Source organism: Esox lucius, chromosome 1 (assembly GCF_011004845.1).
Source record: "Esox lucius isolate fEsoLuc1 chromosome 1, fEsoLuc1.pri, whole genome shotgun sequence".
NCBI classification, from domain to species: Eukaryota; Metazoa; Chordata; class Actinopteri; order Esociformes; family Esocidae; genus Esox; species Esox lucius.
Window position 1 is genome coordinate 3,851,691 of NC_047569.1, and position 22,784 is coordinate 3,874,474.

General features: G+C 43.6%; 1 protein-coding gene across 1 annotated transcript; it reads left to right on the forward strand.

The window, feature by feature from the left end:
* The first annotated feature begins 600 nt into the window (after window positions 1-600).
* On the forward strand, window positions 601-13,534 carry mmp23bb (matrix metallopeptidase 23bb). The gene is made up of 9 exons (XM_010903282.3): window positions 601-1,258; window positions 1,404-1,559; window positions 2,148-2,281; window positions 2,838-2,977; window positions 3,288-3,455; window positions 3,724-3,888; window positions 9,781-9,891; window positions 10,570-10,696; window positions 13,189-13,534. The coding sequence occupies exons 2-9, from the start codon at window positions 1,410-1,412 to the stop codon at window positions 13,379-13,381; spliced, it is 1,188 nt and encodes a 395-aa protein (XP_010901584.2). The 5' UTR covers window positions 601-1,258; window positions 1,404-1,409; the 3' UTR covers window positions 13,382-13,534.
* The last annotated feature ends 9,250 nt before the right edge of the window (window positions 13,535-22,784 follow it).

Consider the following 22,784-nt stretch of genomic DNA (forward strand, 5'->3'; position numbering starts at 1 on the left):
ATCAGAGGAATGACTTGACAATAAATCCATCTTTGTTGGGCCGGATCTGTAAATTTCATGCAAACATTTCTTACCATGTCCCTTATCACAGGGGTCTTTTTGTTAGAACCACGGGCAATTTCAAGGCCTTCCTAAGGTCAGCTTAAGTGTTGGGGTTAGGGGAACAACTGTGCACCACTTGGGTAATGCCAAAAGGTTTCATTGCTCAAAAAATTCACCCCATTCTACACAGTGGATTTTTAATGAGAGCGAACTACACACACATAATTTAATTTAGAGTTGCCAGCGTGGGCATTATCTGAAGGTGAAAGAAGTGATGTAGGCTGGAGAGAAAAAACTGGTGCAGTGAGGTGTAATCTAAAGACGGTTTATGTATCAAAGCACTAGATGTGTGACACTCGCTGTGAGCTAGTATGCGCGGTATGACATTTGGGGTTTCACATCCTCTTAGACTTTTAAGCTGGTAATTGCCTGGAAGTGGACTATTGGAAACTGTTTGAACAGATGTTGGAGAACATCTGGGAGGATGTTATCTCCGACAATAGCCCATTGACGTGGTGCCCCTACCTGCCCTGCGCGGACAGCTGGAACTGCGCTCCATAGCCAATGCGCCAACAGATTAAACACTTCGTTTTTCAGCAGTTTTCGGCTTAGGTTTAAAACTAGTTTATTTGAAACAATTCAGAAGACTTTATGACTTATTTGTGTATTCATGAATTCGGTTTAACGCCTCAACACAAACCAATTACATCGTACCGAGATGCTAATAATTAAGTGTATGTGAGCAAAACAAAATAGTTTTAAGACCTCTATTTACATAGAAGGTGATTAGGTTACGACGTAGATGCATTTGGAGCGCATGGGAGAGAATGGAGGCTGAAAAACAATTGTTGTTTTTGATCTGGGCGGTGCTCTCCATCTGCCCTACCATTCGACTGACGTGCGGGAACGTGGATGTCCGATACCTGATCCTTTTGGTCGCTCCATGGAAGTACCAAAGTTTTCCAATGAACATACAATTCGATGCATTTAAGGATTTGCTGGAAAATTTGGAGTTTACAATTATATATATATATTGGAAATAGCGTGGGATAGACTACAGAGAATTATAGAATTTAGTGGGGTAGAGGATTTTGGAGATCCATACCCAAATGCAAAATTATCTGCAGTGCTTTAAGAATTTGGTTTCAAGTTCGTGACCACGTTCGAGTTCAAAGGAAGAATACTCACGCTTTCTGCAAAAACACCTGAATATAAAGTAACTTATCTGAGATGATCAATATAATTTATGCCAATGTAGCGTACAGTTCCTACATTAAGTAGAATAATGTGCTCTCATCATTGACTGTGTGATTCCATTTACTGACACCTGAATTGTAAACAAATTTAAAAAATAACTGCAGGTTCCGATGGCGATCAGGAAGCAGAAGTTACGGAGGTCGTCGAAATGCTTCGTGCCTATTTTCGAAGCGCGCGGAGTTATTTTAATACTTATTCTTCTAGTGCTGATGCTGGTATTGGATTTGGTCGGCGGCATACCGACTTTGAGAACAAAAACGGTAAGTGGTATGATATTGTGCGTTAAGGTGCAAGCCACTTAAAAACGTGGAAGTTTTTTTTATTCAAATGGACCACAGTAGATTATAAAACTTTTCTGATTTGATTGATGTATGTATTTTTGCGAAATTGCCATTTCGCTAGATATATTTTTCAGCTTATTGAAACGTTACTAAATGTCCAGAAAGAAAAGGCGAAGGAAGTAGTTGGTTATTGAAGGTAGTGGCTGATATGTTTCTTCTCACATGTGGGTGACAGATATTTCAATACAGAGAGGGACTGTCAACGGGTGAGAGCAGAGGAGGGTTCCGACACATCTGTCTAGGATTAAGTGGTGATTTCGCGTGCCTTTTGCACTTGTGCCACGTGAATGTTTTCTTTTTTCCGTATCAGTAATGGCCAGACATGCTCCACTTTGAAAGAAAGCCTGAACTATATAATTACTTGATTTTCACTTATTCCTTTCTGTTTACAATTCTTTGTGAAACATGCTGACTGTGCAGTGGTTTGATACCTGTTGTTCTCTCACATTCACTCTCTCACATACACATACTTTCTCTACTTCATCTCTCTCTCTGTATATCGTTTAGAAACCGAATACACTTTCTCTGGAGACCCAGAGCTCTGTGAAGGGTCATTCTGTGACTGGAGCACTGAGCCGCTTAAAGCGCTATGCCATCAACCCACTGGGCAACAAGTGGGAGCACTTCAACATCACCTACAAGTGAGACCCATATCCCAATTTCGAGCCCTATCCCCCCAATCCCCCCTTGGGATTCTTTTGATATCTGATTGGATATAAGTTTAAAGAATATGGAAAAAATTCCACTTAACCCAACAGTCATTCAGATTGAAGTTGACACCTATCCAGTCTTCTCAGATGTAGTGTTGGGATTAAAGGTTGACCTGGGATTCAGAGAGTGAACGATAGAGATTAATGGTGAAACAGACATTAGGAAATGGATGTAATGGAGAGATCTACTTTAAATGTCATTTTGAGATTTAGAGCTTCATTGAACTTTCCTATCTGTCTTTCTATTCACATACAGCTCCAGAAAAAATGAAAAGACCACTGCACCTTTTTCTTTCCTTTCCAAAAAAGTTGAAAAGGATAGTTTTGAGTGAGGACCTGAAGCGTTCAATTTGCAGTGGTCTCTTAATTTTAACCCTTCTGTTCCTCACTTAAGACTTTCCATTTCAACTTTTTTGAAAAGGAAACAAAAAGTTGCAGTGGTTTCTTAATGTCTTTTTCGGTCTCCATGGCCATTTATGTCCAACAGGATTGTGAAGTTCCCCCACACGTTGAACAAAGACGACACCCGCAAGGCCATCAGCATTGCATTCACCAAGTGGAGCGACGTGTCCCCACTCTCCTTTGCCGAAATCACAAACCCCAACAAGAGTGCTGACATCATTATAGGTGAGACTGAGAACATAGAGCTAACCAGAATACCAGTTGAGATCGTTGCATTGTGTTTCTCTGTATAGGTTTTACTATCCAGGTGGCTACCAGAAATCCTTAAGAGGATAGTAAACAAGCAAAATTGGACAATGTGGGAATGTTGCCAGTTTAGGGTTAGGTATACAGTTACATCTTGTCTTAGGTTTACAATTAGGGTAAGGTTTAAGGTTAGGGATCAAGATTAAAAAGGAAAATATGATTTTTGATTGGGAGAATTGAATTGGGTCCTGACATGGATATTAACATGTGGGTTGGCACATGTTTTCAGGCTTCTACACATGGAATCACACAGACTGCTGGTGGTCTCCATTGCATCCTTGTTTTGACGGGCTGAACGGTGAATTGGCCCATGCCTTCCTGCCCCCGCGTGGGGAGATTCACTTTGACAATCATGAGTTCTGGATCCTAGGGAAGTCCCGCTTCAGCTGGAAACAAGGTGCAGACTCTACTTTCTCTCTGTTTATTTTCGAATTCTCTCCCTTTCTCTTAAGAAGGAACCATCTTTAAATGTTTCAGTCTGATTTCATCTTGACCTTGAAAAAACCTGATTGTCACAGAGACAAGTGACTTTAATTATTTCTCGATTTCCAAACCAGTTTATTCGTAACTAGGTGGACTTGACATTGTGAGCTACATGGGTACTTTGCACCGACTCTGATAGCCAGACAAACTATATCATTAATTGTGTCTGTTCCCTTCCCCAGGTGTGTGGTTGAATGATCTGGTCCAGGTGGCAGCTCATGAGATTGGTCACGCCTTGGGGCTGTGGCATTCCCGTGACCCCAAGGCCCTGATGCATCCAAACGCTACCTACACCGGCCAGAGGAACATTGCCCAGGACGACATATGGGGAATCCAGCGCCTTTACGGTAAAAGAGCACATTAGTCATGTATTCATTTTTTATTTAAATAATAAATAAATAAATACAAATATATAATATAAACATAGTGGGGAGAACAAGTATTTGAATCACTGCCGATTTTGCAGGGTTTCCTACTTACAAAGCATGTAGAGGTCTGTATATTTTATCATAGGTACACTTCAACTGTGAGAGACGGAATCTAAAACATGCAAGATCTCCATGCAAGATCTCACCTCGTGGGGCATCAATGATCATGAGGAAGGTGAGGGATCAGCCCAGAACTACATGGCAGGACCTGGTCAATGACCTGAAGAGAGCTGGGACCACAGTCTCAAAGAAAACCATTAGTAACACACTACGCCGTCATGGATTAAAATCCTGCAGCGCACACAAGGTCCCCCTGCTCAAGCCAGCGCATGTCCAGGCCCATCTGAAGTTTGCCAATGACCATCTGGATGATCCAGAGGAGGAATGGGAGAAGGTCATGTGGTCCGATGAGACAAAAATAGAGCTTTTTGGTCTAAACTCCACTCACCGTGTTTGGAGGAAGAAGAAGGATGAGTACAAAGGGCACAGGATGACTGCACCGTATTGAGGGGAGGATGGATGGGGCCATGTATCACGAGATCTTGACCAACAACCTCCTTCCCTCAGTTAGAGCATTGAAGATGGGTCGTGGCTGCGTTTTCCAGCATGACAACAACCCAAAGCACACAGCCAGGACAACTAAGGAGTGGCTCCGTAAGAAGCATCTCAAGGTCCTGGAGTGGCCTAGCCAGTCTCAGATCTGAACCCAATAGAAAATCTTTGGAGTGAGCTGAAAGTCTGTATTGCCCAGCGACAGCCCCGAAACCTGAAGGATCTGGAGAAGGTCTGTATGGAGGAGTGGGCCAACATCCCTGCTGCAGTGTGTGCAAACCTGGTCAAGAACTACAGGAAGCGTATGATCTCTGTAATTGCAAACAAAGATTTGTGTACCAAATATTAAGTTCTGCTTTTCTCATGTATCAAATACTTATGTCATGCAATAAAATGCTAATTAATTACTTAAAAATCATACAGTGTAATTTTCTGGATTCCGTCACTCATAGTTGAAGAGTACCTATGATAAATATTACAGACTTCTACATGCTTTGTAAGTGGGAAAACCTGCAAAATCGGCGGTGTATCAAATACTTGTTCTTCCCACTGTGTGTGTGTGTAGATGTGTGTGTGTGTGTGTGTGTACACACACACAAATATATACACGTGTGTGTGTGTGTGTGTGTGTAGATATACTCAGCAAAAAAAGAAACGTCCCTTTTTCAGGACTGTGTATTTCAACCATAATGTTGTAAAAATCCAAATAACTTTACATATCTTCATTGTAAAGGGTTTAAACAATGTTTTCCATGCATGTTCAATTAACCATAATCAATTAATTAACATGCACCTGTGGAATGGTCGTTAAGACCTTAACAGCTTACAGAGAGTAGGCATTTAAGGTCACAGTTCCAAAAACGCAGGACCCTAAAGAGACTTGTCTACCGACTGTGAAAAACACCCAAAGAAAGATGCCCAGGGTCCCTGCTCATCTGCGTGAACGTGCATTAGGCATGCTGCAGGGAGGCATGAGGACTGCTGATGTGGCCAGGGCAATAAATTGCCATGTCCGCACTGTGAGCGCTACAGGGAGACAGGAAGGACAGCTGATCATCCTCGCAGTGGAAGACCAGTTGTAACAACACCTGCACAGGATCGCTACATCCGAATATCACACCTGCGTAACAGGTACAGGATGGCCAGAACAACTGCCCGAGTCACACCAGGAACACACAATCCCTCCATCAGTGCTCAGACTGTCCGCAATAGGCTGAGAGAGGCTGGACTGAGGACTTGTAGGCCTGTTGTAAGGCAGGTCCTTACCAGACATCACAAGCAACAATGCCGCATACTTTTGATTTTGAGCCTCCCTTCATTCAGGGACACATTTCTGTTAGTCACATGTCTGTGAAACATTTTTAGTTTATGTCTTATGGTGTTGACTCTTTTAGTGTTCATACAAATATTTACACACATTAAGTTTACTGAAAGTAAAAACAGTTGAAAGTCAGAGGGTGTTTCTTTTTTTGCTGAGTATATGTGTGTGTATATGTATACTCAGCTAAAGGATTATTAGGAACACCATACTAATACTGTGTTTGACCCCATTTCGCCTTCAGAACTGCCTTAATTCTACGTGGCATTGATTCAACAAGGTGCTGAAAGCATTCTTTAGAAATGTTGGCCCATTTTGATAGGATAGCATCTTGCAGTTGATGGAGATTTGTGGGATGCATATCCAGGGCACGAAGCTCCCGTTCCACCACATCCCAAAGATGCTCTATTGGGTTGAGATCTGGTGACTGTGGGGGCCATTTCAGTGAACTCATTGTCATGTTCAAGAAACCAATTTGAAATGATTCGAGCTTTGTGACATGGTGCATTATCCTGCTGGAAGTAGCCATCAGAGGATGGGTACATGGTGGTCATAAAGGGATGGACATGGTCAGAAACAATGCTCAGGTAGGCTGTGGCATTTAAACGATGCCCAATTGGCACTAAAGGTCCTAAAGTGTGCCAAGAATACATCCCCCACACAATTACACCACCACCACCAGCCTGCACAGTGGTAACAAGGCATGATGGATCCATGTTTTCATTCTGTTTACGCCAAATTCTGACTCTACCATCAGAATGTCTCAACAGAAATCGAGACTCATCAGACCAGGCAACATTCTTCCAGTCTTCAACTGTCCAATTTTGGGGAGCTTGTGCAAATTGTAGCCTCTTCTTCCTATTTGTAGTGGAGATGAGTGGTACCCGGTGGGGTCTTCTGCTGTTGTAGCCCATCCGCCTCAAGGTTGTGCCTGTTGTGGCTTCACAAATGCTTTGCTGCATACCTCGGTTGAAACGAGTGGTTATTTCAGTCAAAGTTGCTCTTCTATCAACTTGAATCAGTCGGCCCATTCGGCCCTCTGACCTCTAGCATCAACAAGGCATTTTCGCCCACAAGACTGCCGCATACTGGATGTTTTTACCTTTTCACACCATTCTTTGTAAACCCTAGAAATGGTTGTGCGTGAAAATCCCAGTAACTGAGCATATTGTGAAATCCTCAGACCGGCCCATCTGGCACCAACAACCATGCTACGCTCAAAATTGCTAAAATCACCTTTCTTTCCCATTCTGACATTCAGTTTGGAGTTCAGGAGATTGTTTTGACCAGGACCACACCCCTAAATGCATTGAAGCAACTGCCATGTGATTGGTTGATTAGATAATTGCATTAATGAGAAATTGAACAGGTGTTCCTAATAATCCTTTAGGTGAGTGTATGTATCGTAATGATATACACTAGGCCAAAACTAAGGTTTTGTCTCAGCATGTTTGTCTAAAGACAGTTTTCTTGGTGAAAAGATTTGTAGATGTCTCTTCCCTTACTAGTGACAACCTTCCTCACAGTAACACATTTAAGTTACATTCTCCAGATAAATTTGACAAAAGAAAGCACACTCTATGTATCCAATAATCAAATGAACCAGTTCTCTTTACCCAGCTAAATTATTGATTCAAAGCAAACTGATGATTATGTATGCATAATTTGTTAATACATTCAAAGTAAAATAATACTTTGACCAAGAAACTGCTCCAAGAAGCAATCAACTCAATATCAGTTACTCTATCAGTCAAAAGTTTGGAAACACCTCATGTTCCCAAGAGAAGACATCAAAACTTTGGAATAACACATGAAATCATGTAGTAACCAAAAAAGGGTTAAACAGATTAAAATCCATATCGTTTTTCAATTTAGCCTTAATGACATCTTTGCACACTCTTTGCATTCAACCAGCTTCAAGAGGTAGTCACCTGGAATGCATTTCAATTTACATGGTTTCCTTTTTAAAAGTTTTTGTGTCAAGAACAGCTCAAATAAGCAAAGAGAAACAACAGTCCATTATTACTTTGAGACATGGAGGTCAGTCCATCTGGAAAATGTAAAGAACTTTTAAAGTATTTCAAGTGCAGTAACAAAAATGGTATGATGAAACTGACTCTCATTAGGACAAAAAACAAGACCCAGAGTTACTGCTACTGCATCAGATAAGTTCATTAGAGTTACCTGTCTCACAAATCGTCAGTTAACTTCACCTCAGATTGCAGCCTGCAGCTACGTTTATCTGCAATTGCTATTGCAGATAAATGGAAACCTAAACTCGGTAGGTCTGATTCTTTGATAAATGAATGAATGCTTGCACTTCAAATGTTGCCGCATGGATGAAGTTCTGTTGTGAAACACAAGTTCTGTCTTGTAGTAGCGACATAAAACTAGGTTATATTTACTTTTTAAGTGAAATGTGAAAATGTTCTTTTGGACTTTGGACATATGCCTTTTTTGCCTAGGCCATGCCGTCCTCAACCTTTGCCAAACTATTTTAATTATTTAAGCCTTGACGCAGTAAATTCTAATCAAGTATTTTTCATAATCTAATTACTTGATGAATCGTGACAGCCCAAGTTAACATCAAGTGTTCACAGGAGACTGCGTGAATCAGGCCATTATGTTTGAATAATAAGAGGCTTGCTTGGGCCAAGAAACACAAGAAAATGATGTTATACCGGTTTGTTTACAATGTATAATTGTGTAACTTCAAACATTGATATGGACTTCATATTAACATGTTATCTATTCCAGCTAAAAAACATTCCAGCTCCACTTTACACAATTACAACAATATAACAATACAATTAAATGTACAGTTGTGCTCAAGTTTGCATACCCTCTAAGAATTGGTAATATATGTACCATTTGTAAAGAAAACATGAGCAGGCATGAGAGGCCCCCGAATTCTTTCAGGCAGTATAGCTGCCCAATCGTCTTGGCAAAATGCCTCCAGGTCATGTATAGTCTTTGGTCGTCTTGCATGAACTGCACATTTGAGATCTCCCCAGAGTGGCTCAATGATATTAAGGTCAGGAGACTGTGATGGCCACTCTAGAAACTTGACCTTTTGGATTTGGATGTGTGCTTTGGGTCGTTGTCATGCTGAAAGGTGAACGTCCTCTTCATCTTCAGTTTTCTAACGGACGCCTGAAGGTTTTGTGCCAAAATTGCCTGGTATTTGGAACTGTTCATAATTCTCTCCACCCTGACTAAGCCACCCTATCTTCTCGTCTTTTCATAAATTTTGGAGGGACGTCCAGTTCTTGGTAATGTCTCTGTTGTGCCATATTTTCTCCACTTGATGATTACTGTCTTGACTGTGTTCCATGGCATCTCATGCTTTGAAAATTATTTTGTACCATTCTCCTGACTGATATCTTTCAACAATGCCCTCTGATGCTTTGGAAGCTCTCTGTGGACCATGGCTTTTGCTCTGAGATGCAACTAAGAAAATGTCTGGAAAATAGAACAGCTGAACTTTATTTGTGATTAATCAGAGTCACATCAAGTGATGGCAGGTGTGTAATGACTTCTATTTAACATGAGTTTGAATGTGATTGGTTAATTCTGAACACAGCCACATCCCCAGTAATAAGACTGTGTGCACACTTATGCAACTGGGTTGTTGTAAGGTTTTTATTTTTAATTTTTCCCCTTCAAAGATTGAATTGTTCACATTATAGGTCACATTAAAAGTGGAAAAAGTTCTGACATGATTTATCTTTGTCTCATTCTTTTACATCACAAAAACCTGTCATTTTAACAGGGTTGTGTAGACGTATATCCACTGTATGTGATAATGGTTTCATATGATCACGATCCTTAAATAACAGACAGTTTTTGCTTAATCAGTCATATTTTTTAAATCAATGCCATAATTTCGGACAGGATATGCAAACTTATGAGCACAACTGTATATATGTCATATATTCCAGGATGTACCGACAAGAAGCGTGTGTGTGATCCATGGGCTAGGCTCGGCTTTTGCGATAGGAGGAAAAGCTTCATGAAAAAACACTGTGCCCGTCGCTGTGACCTCTGCCATGGTAAGACAACCAAGTGAAATGGTATATGTTATTTAAACTGACAGTCTCTGTATATCTACATGCAGCTTAGTAGTTGTATGCATTTAGGACTGTCTTAATATAGAACATTTGTCAGGTCTTACTCATTTAAATGTCGTTTAGTGTAGGTTTAGATGTAACATTTTTGAAAAGATTTAACTTTCTATCTGTTATATGTTTGGTTGTACTATAAATTGTCGTTGGTTATCTCTCCAAATCAGATGTGTGGTTATGGACCTGCTTGGATTTGTAAGGCTCTTTAGATGACATTATTTGCTGAATGGATAAATAATATGCTCAAAACCTGTGCTATGTTGCCAAGAGTTAGGCTTTACCTTGGCTAACTCTGTCCTGTGTACTATCCTGATATCACCTCTGTGGCATCTGTTTTATGATCACCCTGTTTCAATTAATTTTTACGCAAATCCTCATATCCTGTATACTCACCTCTTTCACAAAGAAGTTATAAAAGATAATTAATTCCAAAGTCTTCTTCCAGAGGCTCTACAGGAAGTAACTTCCAATATTTTGAGAAAGCGAGGAAAAGGGATGGGAGGAATTAAGGAAAGAGGCATTGAGAACAAGCTGTAGGAAAACATTAGGCCTGTCTTGTAAAGGGAAATATTTTGACTATACTGGTATGTCAATCACTTCCTGTAGAGCCTCTGGAGACTGTTAACACGCCAACTCCACCGCCTGCCAACGTCAAGGTCAAGATGGTTCCTCGTGGAAAGGTTGTGGGATTCCGCTGTGGGACGAAAAGTACTAGATCACCTCCCAAAGTTAGGTGGGCGACTATTTAAACGTACTCCAAATACTGTAGTACATAGACCATAATTAAAGCAATATATTTCATGTGTTAATTGGACAGGACAGAGAAATGGATACAAGAAAGAGCTAGTCCTCCCAGGTGGTGTAGCGTTCTAAGGTGATCTTTCGTAGCATATCGCTAACCACCGCAGACTAGAGCCATTACTGTACCACCGCAGACTAGAGCCATTACTGTACCACCGCAGACTAGAACCATGACTGTACCACCGCAGATTAGAGTCATGACTGTACCACCGCAGACTAGAACCATGACTGTACCAACGCAGACTAGAACCATGACTGTACCAACACAGACTAGAACCATGACTGTACCAACACAGACTAGAACCATGACTGTACCAACACAGACTAGAACCATGACTGTACCAACGCAGACTAGAGCCATGACTACCACTGCAGACTAGAGCCATTACTGTACCACCGCAGACAAGAACCATGACTGTACTAACACAGACTAGAACCATGACTGTACCAATGCAGACTAGAACCATGACTGTACCAACGCAGACTAGAACTATGACTGTACCAACACAGACTAGAACCATGACTGTACCAACGCAGACTAGAGCCATGACTGTACCAATGCAGACTAGAACCATGACTGTACCACTGCAGACTAGAACCATGACTGTACCAACACAGACTAGAACCATGACTGTACCAACGCAGACTAGAGCCATGACTGTACCAATGCAGACTAGAACCATGACTGTACCACCGCAGACTAGAACCATGACTGTACCAACGCAGACTAGAACCATGACTGAACCAACGCAGACTAGAGCTATTACTGTACCACCGCAGACGTGAGCCATTACTGTACCACCGCAGACTAGAACCATGACTGTACCAACGCAGACTAGAACCATGACTGAACCAACACAGACTAGAGCCATTACTGTACCACCGCAGACGTGAGCCATTACTGTACCACCGCAGACTAGAACCATGACTGTACCAACACAGACTAGAGCCATGACTGTACCAACGCAGACTAGAACCATGACTGTACCAATGCAGACTAGAGCCACGACTGTACCAATGCAGACTGTTGTGATTTCTCCTGTCTTACCTACCATTTTCATAGAATTACTTGGATTTTAGAAATTGCCATCACAAGACTAGAGCCATGACTGTACCAATGCAGACTAGAACTGTGCTGTACCAACGCAGACTAGAACCATGACTGTACCAACACAGACTAGAACCATGACTGTACCAACACAGACTAGAACCATGACTGTACCAACGCAGACTAGAACCATGACTGTACCAATTCAGACTAGAGCCACGACTGTACCAATGCAGACTAGAGCCACGACTGTACCAATGCAGACTAGAACCATGACTGTACCAACGCATACTAGAGCCATGACTGTACCAATGCAGAATAGAGCCATGACTGTACCAACGCAGACTAGAACCATGACTGAACCAACGCAGACTAGAGCCATTACTGTACCAATGCAGACTAGAGCCATGACTGTACCACCGCAGACTAGAGCCATGACTGTACCAATGCAGACTAGAACCATGACTGTACCAATGCAGACTAGAACCATGACTGTACCAATGCAGACTAGAACCATGACTGTACCAACGCAGACTAGAGCCATGACTCTACCACCGCAGACTAGAACCATGACTGTACCAACGCAGACTAGAACCATGACTGTTCCACCGCAGACTAGAACCATGACTGTACCAATGCAGACTAGAGCCATGACTGTACCAATGCAGACTAGAACCATGACTGTACCAACGCATACTAGAGCCATGACTGTACCAATGCAGAATAGAGCCATGACTGTACCAATGCAGACTAGAACCATGACTGTACCAACGCATACTAGAGCCATGACTGTACCAATGCAGAATAGAGCCATGACTGTACCAACGCAGACTAGAGCCATGACTGTACCAATGCAGACTAGAGCCACGACTGTACCAATGCAGACTGTTGTGATTTCTCCTGTCTTACCTACCATTTTCATAGAATTACTTGGATTTTAGAAATTGCCATCACAAGACTAGAGCCATGACTGTACCAATGCAGACTAGAACTGTGCTGTACCAACGCATACTAGAACCATGACTGTACCAACGCAGACTAGAGGCTGAGATTCCTGAAGGGCAATACGTATTGGCTAGCATCGGGTTGGATTTATACTCACAGAGGTACAAATTGCAGGTGATCCATAGGCATAGACAAGTGGATCATCTCAGGCTGCTATATATCATAATTAATGGTCAGATATTCTCCTAGTTGTAGCAGATTTTGTGTTGCCACTAAAACTGGATTTAAACAACATGCAGCTAGTTCACCCCCACTCATTTTACTATCAATGTTTCGGCAATGATTGTAAGATGTATTTACGTGACATTCAAATGTCTGACTCCTGTCTACCTATGCGGTTCACTGGCATTAACCTTTGACCTGGGCTCCAGTTGGTATAAGGACGGAGAGCAGCTCCTGACGTCTATCCCAGGCTACATCATCATGAAGGACCGTGACCTCCGCATTGTCGCCAACGAGTTCAACGAGGGCACTTACACCTGCCGCATGCATCGTAGCGGCACTGTGGTCTCGGCAAACTCCTGGGCCATCCGCTTGAAGCCTGAACCACCCTCCAACACCTGAGATGAATGGAGTGAGGCATAAAGGAGAACTGGTAAAGGAAATCATGAGGTACAATAGATGATAGACAGCTGAACCAGGTGTCCTTGCTGCCCGCCAGAGTAAAATACAGATTTGACCAGTGACATTAATGGTGACCTCAGCAATGTGACATCATCAAACACAGCAGGACATCTTCCTGTGCAAAAATATGTCAAAGTCAAAAACTTGTTGAACCTTTTTCACAGAGCTGCCGTGAGCTAACAAAATACACCCACGTCTGGGAGAACACAAAAGTTTAACTACAGAATTTACATATCATTGGCCAAATCACAGTAGCTGCTCTTAGTTAGTCATTGTGCTAACAGCAGTTAACAATGGCTCCAGAAAAAAAACTTTTAAATTACTTTTAAATTGCACACAGACACATAATGTTATCCATAACTTCATCTGACTTAAATATAAAAAATGGTTTAACTGCCAAAATGTTAAATTAACCCCAAAGCAACACAAAATTGCAATCCAAATATGTACAGTACATAAACTAGGCACTGTATATGTCCTATTGTCAATATTATGTTTTTGTATGTTTACCTGTTTGATATTGTAAAAAAATTTATATTCCACTGAATGTTTCTCTCCTATTTGTTCACCAACACTACTTCATGAATATGCTACAACACATTACAAAAAAAGAGACCATTGTGTATTAAAGTGTTTCACTTAAAATATATTTTCTTTTTTGTTCTGGTACAACTGATGCTACTCAAAAGGTTGTCAGTTCAGTTCATAACTTGGGACAGGACAAACATTTCTTCACAAATGATAAGATGTACAAGACAAAACGACATAGAAACTTTAACTACACATTTAAAATGAGGCTGCTGTGCCCTCAAGTCTACTGCAGAGGAGTCAAACCGGTTCCACGGAGGGCCGAGTGTCTGCAGGTTTTCACTCTCTCCTTGTATTTGATTGACTAATTAGGTTACTAACTGGTTAGTTTTAAACCTGGTTTTTTAGTTGTGAACTGGGAACCAATTTAAAGGAAAAACAAAAACCTGCAGACACTTGGCCCTCCGTGGAACTGTTTGGACACCCCGGTCTACTGGACTGCATATATTTTTGCCAGACCACGTAAGTGGAGCCGGCTAAGAACAGCAAGCGAGCAACTGACTGACTGATTGACTGACTTGTTAAACAGCGTAGGGGTTATAGAAGACTTGTGAACTATAGGTCCTGAGTTCGTATCGCCTCGCAGGCAATGCGTAGTACGCATTATGAATTATTCCGTATAGACGAAAACTTCGCTGGCTAAAACCTTTTGTTTGTACTTTATGGTAAGCCTGAAATAAAAGTTTACGGTTATATTGCGACTGTTTTTGGTGGATTTTCGAAGTACGCATCCATGCATGCGTTTTGGGTCAGGATTGACAAACACATTTGCTGGCTTAACAACGTAGTTACGATATCTTAAGCCTTAACTGAAACTGTACAGTTATATTGCCACTGTTTCTGGCATGGAATAGTTCATCTTCAGTCTCGCTAGAAATTACTAAATGATTATGATTTTTACTAGGACGTTAGTAGATACCAGTAAGTCTATTTAACACAATCCTCAATGGAGTCTAGCGACTGCTGAAACTTTAATGCCCTGGTGTAGTGGTTAACAATGATGTCTCTCATATGGAGACCTACATTCAAATCTATTATTAATTATTTTTGGTAGATTCCACAATTCTCTCGTCTTTTCACTTGATGAAAACTTTAGTTATCGTCGCCTTTATTGAAAGTTATTGTATAAAGGTCATTCACGAATGAAAGAAATAAGTACGTTGTTTTGCCATGAAAGAAAAAAATAAGTTCCTATGCCATGAAATGAAAAATCAGACTCGCTAGCAATTACTCAATTCTTATGACTATTCCAGTAAGTTAGTAGATACAGGTAAAGCTTATTACTGGTTAAACAGGCAGTGGCAAACGCAATACATAACCTCTATTTGTGGTGGAAGAAAACTTACTAAGAAACGTTAGCCAGTTTAACTGTATATATTTCATTCACTAATGGCCAATTAACTATTAAAACGGCCAGTGGCAAAAGAGGATTTGTTCAGGATAGAGACAAGAGGCTATTCTGTCAGCCGACAAAAGTACAGCTCCGTGGTGTAGTGGTTAATGACACAGCCTTTCACGTGGGCGACCCGGGTCTGAATCTTGAGATGGCAACACTTTCTATTGCGGGCCGGCTGAACTAGGCTTGCCTGGTTTCTTGTTGTCAAGAGCCAGAGACATAAACACCATGAATGGAAGCACACACATGATAGTTCCCAGAAGTTAATGCTATTGCATTTATCTAAATGTTTCTCATCCACTGAATATTATTCAAGCAGCAGAAAATATACACAAAATCATCACTGTTTTGAGTGTTACATAACAAAACCAGTTTTCGCACACCATTATCTTAATAATGACAGGCTATGGCTAGGCTTAGATTAACGTAAACATTAATTTTAGCAAAGTCCTCTCTGGGAGGCGTGCCACAATGAAGCTCTTATTTTCCCCCAAAATATTTCAGAATCTGTTCACAAAAATTTCCAAGAACATTTTTCTAGACAGATGGAAATTACAACTATGCAAGATCAATGAACACAGATGATTTCTTCCAACATTACGCACTAGGCACATATTAAATAAAAAAAAAGGATAAACTATCCACCTAATGGTTAACTATTTAGATGACCACTTGAGGAAATCTCCACAAGGCTTTCTTTCTACCTAAGTTGTGTCTCATTTTCTAAAAGGGGGGGGGCTAAAAATGTCCTTCAGCGATAACAAAGTGTTTTGTTTCTCCTGGGACCACCGTAAGGAGGGAGAGGAGTGATGGCATTCCACTGCCATCCTTTGTCTAGCCTTCCCCTGCATTTGAAACCAGCTTTTGTTATGAGATAAAGAGGCAGACAGTTAGTATGAGGTGCTGGCTAGTTTTGGACTAAGCAACATGGAAGTGACATGGAAGTGACTCAGTGCGCTCCGGTGCAGTGGATAAACCTTACAATGGGATCTCATTTCTTTCCTACAACTACTACTAGGGTGAACAGCCTCACAGATATGCTTTCACTTACAAAAGAGTTTAGGCACTACATCTTGTGTAAAAAAAAAAACAACAGAACATTAATTTGACATAAATACACCTTTTAAAAACAAATTTACATAATCCAACACTCTTGTATCAAAGCCTTTAAAAAACTGGCACTGAACGACTGGCAGTAACAACTTGTGAGGGGTACAGAAGGGGGAAAACATGGTAGCCCAAAATAATGGCATGTGAACAATCAACTCAATTCAAATTTAAATTGACAGAAACAAAATGGAATTCCCCCAACACTACGACTTTCACCATCCTGTTCTTCGAGAGAGGATGGCTTCTATTTGTCATTCTCATTGTCCTCGCTGATCGTGTCTGTGCCGGGGGTGGGAGGCCGGCAGGGAAGTCTTGGTAATAAAGGGCAGGCAAAGGGAAGGCTCCACACTTGACAGCACATGTTAGAGCAAAAACAAAGCCATGAAGTCCAAGGCACACTCCCAATAATATACACTCCCAGAAATATTTATTTCAAGTCATTAATTTGGGGAAGGGGGACAGTGGATTCCTTCATTGTAAAATGGAAAAAGTTTTAAACCACCAAGAATCTTCCTAGAGCTGGCTGTCTAGGTAAACTAAGTAACCGGGCAAGAATTTCTTTGGAAAGCAAGAACCCAACGCTCACTAACAAAGCTTCAGACTTTCTCTGCAGAAATGGGAGAACCTGCAAGTCGGACAACCATCTCTGCAGCACACAAGCTTCATGGTTGAGTGGGTAGATTCCTGAGTAAAAGGCATCTGACATGCCGTCTGAAGGAATCTGAGAGAATGAGGAAAGAGATTCTCTGGTCGGATGAGACCAAAATCAAACTATTAGGACAAAATGCCAAGCACTATGTCCAGAGAAAACACTGTTAGCTATCTTTAGAAACTGCCACTACACACACACACTAGATGGTAGCACTTAGCACCGACAGATCCTCAGCTTAGGAGTGTTAAGACCATAGACATAATAAAGAGTAGACGCCGCATTGGCTGCTGGGGCGCGAGAAATACGTCCGCCATCTTTGACCGGTCATACTCCTATTTGCGTAGCAGCAGAAGCAACGATGCCAGAGCACTGTGGAGCATACTCCTGCTCATATCGGCGGACCATCGAAAGCAGGGCTCGGGGGATTAATTTTCACAAGTAAGATTTAACATTACCGTATTATTGGTTGTATTTTGTATACCATACCATACCATCTTCTTCCGCTTATCCGGGGCCGGGTCGCGGGGGCAGCAGTCTAAGCAGGGATGCCCAGACTTCCCTCTCCCCAGACACTTCCTCTAGCTCTTCCGGGGGGACACCGAGGCGTTCCCAGGCCAGCCGGGAGACATAGTCCCTCCAGCGAGTCCTAGGTCTTCCCCGGGGTCTCCTCCCGGTGGGACGGGACCGGAACACCTTCCCAGGAAGGCGTTCCGGAGGCATCCGAAAAAGATGCCCAAGCCACCTCAGCTGACCCCTCTCGATGTGGAGGAGCAGGGGCTCTACTCTGAGCTCCTCCCGGGTGACCGAGCTTCTCACCCTATCTCTAAGGGATCGCCCGGCCACCCTGCGGAGAAAGCTCATTTCGGCCGCCTGTATCCGGGATCTTGTCCTTTCGGTCATGACCCAAAGCTCATGACCATAGGTGAGAGTAGGAACGTAGATTGACTGGTAAATCGAGAGCTTCGCCTTGCGGCTCAGCTCTTTCTTCACCACGACAGACCGATACATCGACTGCATTACTGCAGAAGCTGCACCGATCCGTCTGTCAATCTCCCGTTCCATCCTTCCCTCACTCGTGAACAAGACCCCTAGATACTTAAACTCCTCCACTTGAGGCAGGCACTCTCCACCAACCTGAAGCGGGCAAGCCACCCTTTTCCGACTGAGGACCATGGCCTCGGATTTGGAGGTACTGATTTTCATCCCCACCGCTTCACACTCGGCTGCAAACCGTCCCAGCGCATGCTGAAGGTCCTGGTTAGAAGGGGCCAACACGACAACATCATCTGCAAAAAGCAGAGACGAAATTGTGTGGTCCCCAAACCTGACACCCTCCGGCCCCTGGCTGCGCCTAGAAATTCTGTCCATAAAAATTACGAACAGAACCAGTGACAAAGGGCAGCCCTGCCGGAGTCCAACATGCACTGGGAACAAGTCTGACTTACTGCCGGCAATGCGGACCAAGCTCCTGCTTCGGTTGTACAGGGACCTGACAGCCCTTAGCAAAGGACCCAGGACCCCATATTCCCCAAGCACCCTCCACAAGATGCCGCGAGGGACACAGTCGAATGCCTTCTCCAAATCCACAAAACACATGTGGATTGGTTGGGCAAACTCCCATGAACCCTCCAACAACCCGTAGAGGGTATAGAGCTGGTCCAGTGTTCCACGGCCCGGACGAAAACCACACTGTTCCTCCTGAATCCGAGGTTCTACTATCGGCCGTATTCTCCTCTCCAGTACCCTGGCATAGACTTTCCCGGGGAGGCTGAGAAGTGTGATCCCCCTATAGTTGGAACACACCCTCCGGTCCCCCTTCTTAAAAAGAGGGACCACCACCCCGGTCTGCCATCCCAGAGGCACTGTCCCCGACCGCCACGCGATGTTGCACAGGCGTGTCAACCAAGACAGCCCCACAACATCCAGAGACTTGAGGTACTCAGGGCGGATCTCATCCACCCCCGGTGCCTTGCCACCGAGGAGTTTCTTGACCACCTCAGTGACTTCAGCCCGGGTGATGGACGAGTCCACCTCTGAGCCCTCATCCTCTGCTTCCTCAATGGAAGAAGTGACAGCGGGATTGAGGAGATCCTCGAAGTATTCCTTCCACCGCCCGACGACATCCTCAGTTGAGGTCAACAGCTGCCCACCTCTACTGTAAACAGCGTTGGTAGGGCACTGTTTCCCTCTCCTGAGGCGCCGGATGGTTTGCCAGAATCTCTTCGAGGCCAGCCGATAGTCCTTCTCCATGGCCTCACCGAACTCCTCCCAGGCCCGAGTTTTTGCCTCCACAACCACCCGGGCTGCAGCCCGCTTGGCCTGTCGGTACCCGTCAGCTGCGTCAGGAGTCCCACAAGCCAACCAGGCCTGATAGGACTCCTTCTTCAGCTTGACGGCATCCCTTACTTCCAGTGTCCACCACCGGGTTCGGGGATTGCCGCCTCGACAGGCACCGGAGACCTTACGGCCACAGCTCCGAGCGGCCGCTTCGACAATGGCGGTGGAGAACATCGTCCACTCGGACTCAATATCTCCAGCCTCCCTCGGGATCCAGTCGAAGCTCTGCCGGAGGTGGGAGTTGAAGATCTCTCTGACAGGAGACTCGGCCAGACGTTCCCAGCAGACCCTTACAGTACGCTTGGGCCTGCCGAGTCTGTCCAGCTTCTTCCCCCGCCATCGGATCCAACTCACCACCAGGTGGTGATCAGTTGACAGCTCCGCCCCTCTCTTCACCCGAGTGTCCAAGACATACGACCGCAGGTCAGATGAGACGACAACAAAGTCGAACATCGACCTGCGGCCTAGGGTGTCCTGGTGCCACGTGCACTGATGGACACCCTTATGCTTGAACATGGTGTTCGTTATGGACAAACTGTGACTAGCACAGAAGTCCAATAACTGAACACCACTCGGGTTCAGATCAGGGGGGCCGTTCCTCCCAATCACGCCCCTCCAGGTGTCACTGTCGTTGCCCACGTGGGCGTTGAAGTCCCCCAGTAGAACAATAGAGTCCCCAGTCGGAGCACTTTCCAGCACCCCTCCCAGAGACTCCAAGAAGGTCGGGTACTCTGCACTGCCGTTCGGCCCGTAGGCACAAACAACAGTGAGCTATAAGCAAACCCACACCAGCCCGCCGCCTCTCACCATGGGCAACTCCAGAGTGGTGAAGAGTCCATCCTCTCTCAAGGAGTGTGGTTCCAGAGCCCAAGCTGTGCGTAGAGGTGATCCCGACTACCTCTAATCGGAACCTCTCAACCTCACGCACTAACTCAGGCTCCTTCCCCGCCAGCGAGGTGACATTCCACGTCCCTAGAGCTAGTTTCCGTGTCCAGAGATCGGGTTGTCTAGGCCCCTGCCTTCGACTGCCGCCCGATCCTCTTCGCACCGGCCCCTTATGGTCCCTCCTGTGGGTGGTGAGCCCACGGGAGGGCGGCCCCACGTCGCCCGTTCGGGCTGAGCCCGGCCGGGCCCCATGGGGGAAGGCCCGGCCACCAGGCGCTCGCATACGAGCCCCAACCCCGGGCCTGGCTCCAGGGTGGGGCCCCGGCTGCGCCATACCGGGCGACGTCACGGTACTCATAATGTTGTTCTTCATTAAGGGGGGTTTGAACCTAGAAGGGGGGTTTGTGACTAGAATATTACCAGAGAGTTGAGAAGGAGCAAGGATCTTTGATATTACTGTACTGAAATCGTTTCCAGCTAGCTAGGCTATGTTTACTGCACCAGCCGGTGTTCACCCAGCGAACTGAGACTTGATAAGTCATATTCTATAACACTGACTTAGATTACAACTGACTCAAGAATGCTATTGTAGAAATAAAGCAAATATTACTGGTATAACATTGGCCAGCTAATTATATATTTATATAAATAAAAGACGGTATTATCATTGTTGGGCTGTACTAGCTTAGCTAGTAACTTAGTATTTTGGTGGTAGCTTCACTATTTCCAGAATCAAGTAACTTTTCAGTAATAGTAACTCCTTTATTTATCAAGTAGCTTGGCCACACAAGCTACTTTTCTTGTCATGTTAAATTAGCACAACCTAAAGTAGCTTCCTATGTAATGAACTAGCCTACTGCTGTGTTTGTGTTACTTAGCTTGCTACATTTGACTGGGTGGTAGCTTTTGTGTAGTGAAGCTTTATTCATGACAGAGTAACTAATAGCTTAACTCACTGCAATTTCCAAGTAACTTGCCCAACACTGTGTATTATTAACGTGTAATTCACCCTAACAAAAGTAAGTTACCTCTCATGTCTCATACCCACCCCACTTAAAATAAAGGCAACAGAACATCTGATAGTAGAATGGTTTTCAAACAAGCTTATTATTTAGTTCAGCGGTATGTGCTCACCTACAGGTTCAGCCAAGATCACTTGGAGCTCCTATTTAATTCAATCAGAGCGTCAGGTAGGGTTGGTGTTCTTTTAATTACAATTTTGAAAATATACCTAATGAATATCTTTGTCTTGTGAGTAATGTATGTATTGTGTGCCTGTTTTCCATATAAGGAGGGTGGAATAACAATCCATCGGCACTTCCAGGCCATCTTCTGCCGCCTGATGGTTCGGTGTGGTGTCTCACCTGTGTAAAGCACTATATAAATATAATGTATTATTATTATTTTAATAAGGTGCTGAGTGCTGCAGAGAGGGTGATCTGCCAAGCTTCACCAATGCCAGCTCCTAAGGTGTCGACAGTCACAGACATCGTCCGGGAGGAGATTGGAACGGAGGATGTTTTACTGCTTAGGGAACACATTGAGGAGACTCAGTTTGGCATCGACAACCATCATTCTGACTTGTTGTCATTGGTTGTGTCTGTGTTTCTCAAAATAAGGCTGCACCACATTACCAAACTCACCTCTCTTGAACTGCAGAAAGGGAGCACGAGGAAGAACTGTCCTCTTTCAGGGGTTTTAGAGCGTGTGCTTGTGTATAATGAGGTTTATTATGTCCTTGTGTTTGTGATTTTCTTAGCCCTGATCTCTTTCCCTCTGGGTTCTGAAAAGCACTCGGAACTGTGTTTTGAAAATTGCTACATTAATTAAGACTTTTCAAGGGAGTTTCAACAAAGTAAATGTGCAGTTTAAATAAAAACGGTCACTTTTCATTTAATCCTGCTATTTTAGACTGGGACCCATGTGTGTATGTTGGGATGGGGGCTGTGAAATGAGAGAGAGAAATATATATGTCTGACTTTACTGCCACTATTTACACATTATGTGTTTCAATCAGAATGATAGTCAAACTGGAAATGTTCCTGTTTTTCTCCCTTTTTGGGGTTTATGTTCACAGTTGAATATAAAACTATGAATATTAAAATAAGCTGAACCATGTGTCCTGTATCATAGCTACATATATGACCTTTGCAGCAAAAAAAACCCGCGTGAAAATCAGTAAGGTATTCACTGAGGTATGATTAATTAAATGCGCTGACAGCTCGTTTCACCTGCCAAAACAATTACATTGAGTGGAGTGGCGGACCTGTCCAAGATGGCGGTCCCACGGCTCGTCAGCGCCAGTAGGCAGTAGCGGTCGATGCGGCGTCTACTCTTTATTATGTCTATGGTTAAGACAGTCAGGAATGATGACA

Excerpts from the sequence above, each read along its gene's own strand:
- mmp23bb (XM_010903282.3), top strand. The coding sequence starts at position 1,410 with ATGGCGATCAGGAAGCAGAAGTTACGGAGGTCGTCGAAATGCTTCGTG. Across the intron at positions 1,560-2,147 it reads CGACTTTGAGAACAAAAACG|AAACCGAATACACTTTCTCT; the intron begins GTAAGTGGTATG and ends TATATCGTTTAG. Across the intron at positions 3,456-3,723 it reads CCGCTTCAGCTGGAAACAAG|GTGTGTGGTTGAATGATCTG; the intron begins GTGCAGACTCTA and ends TCCCTTCCCCAG.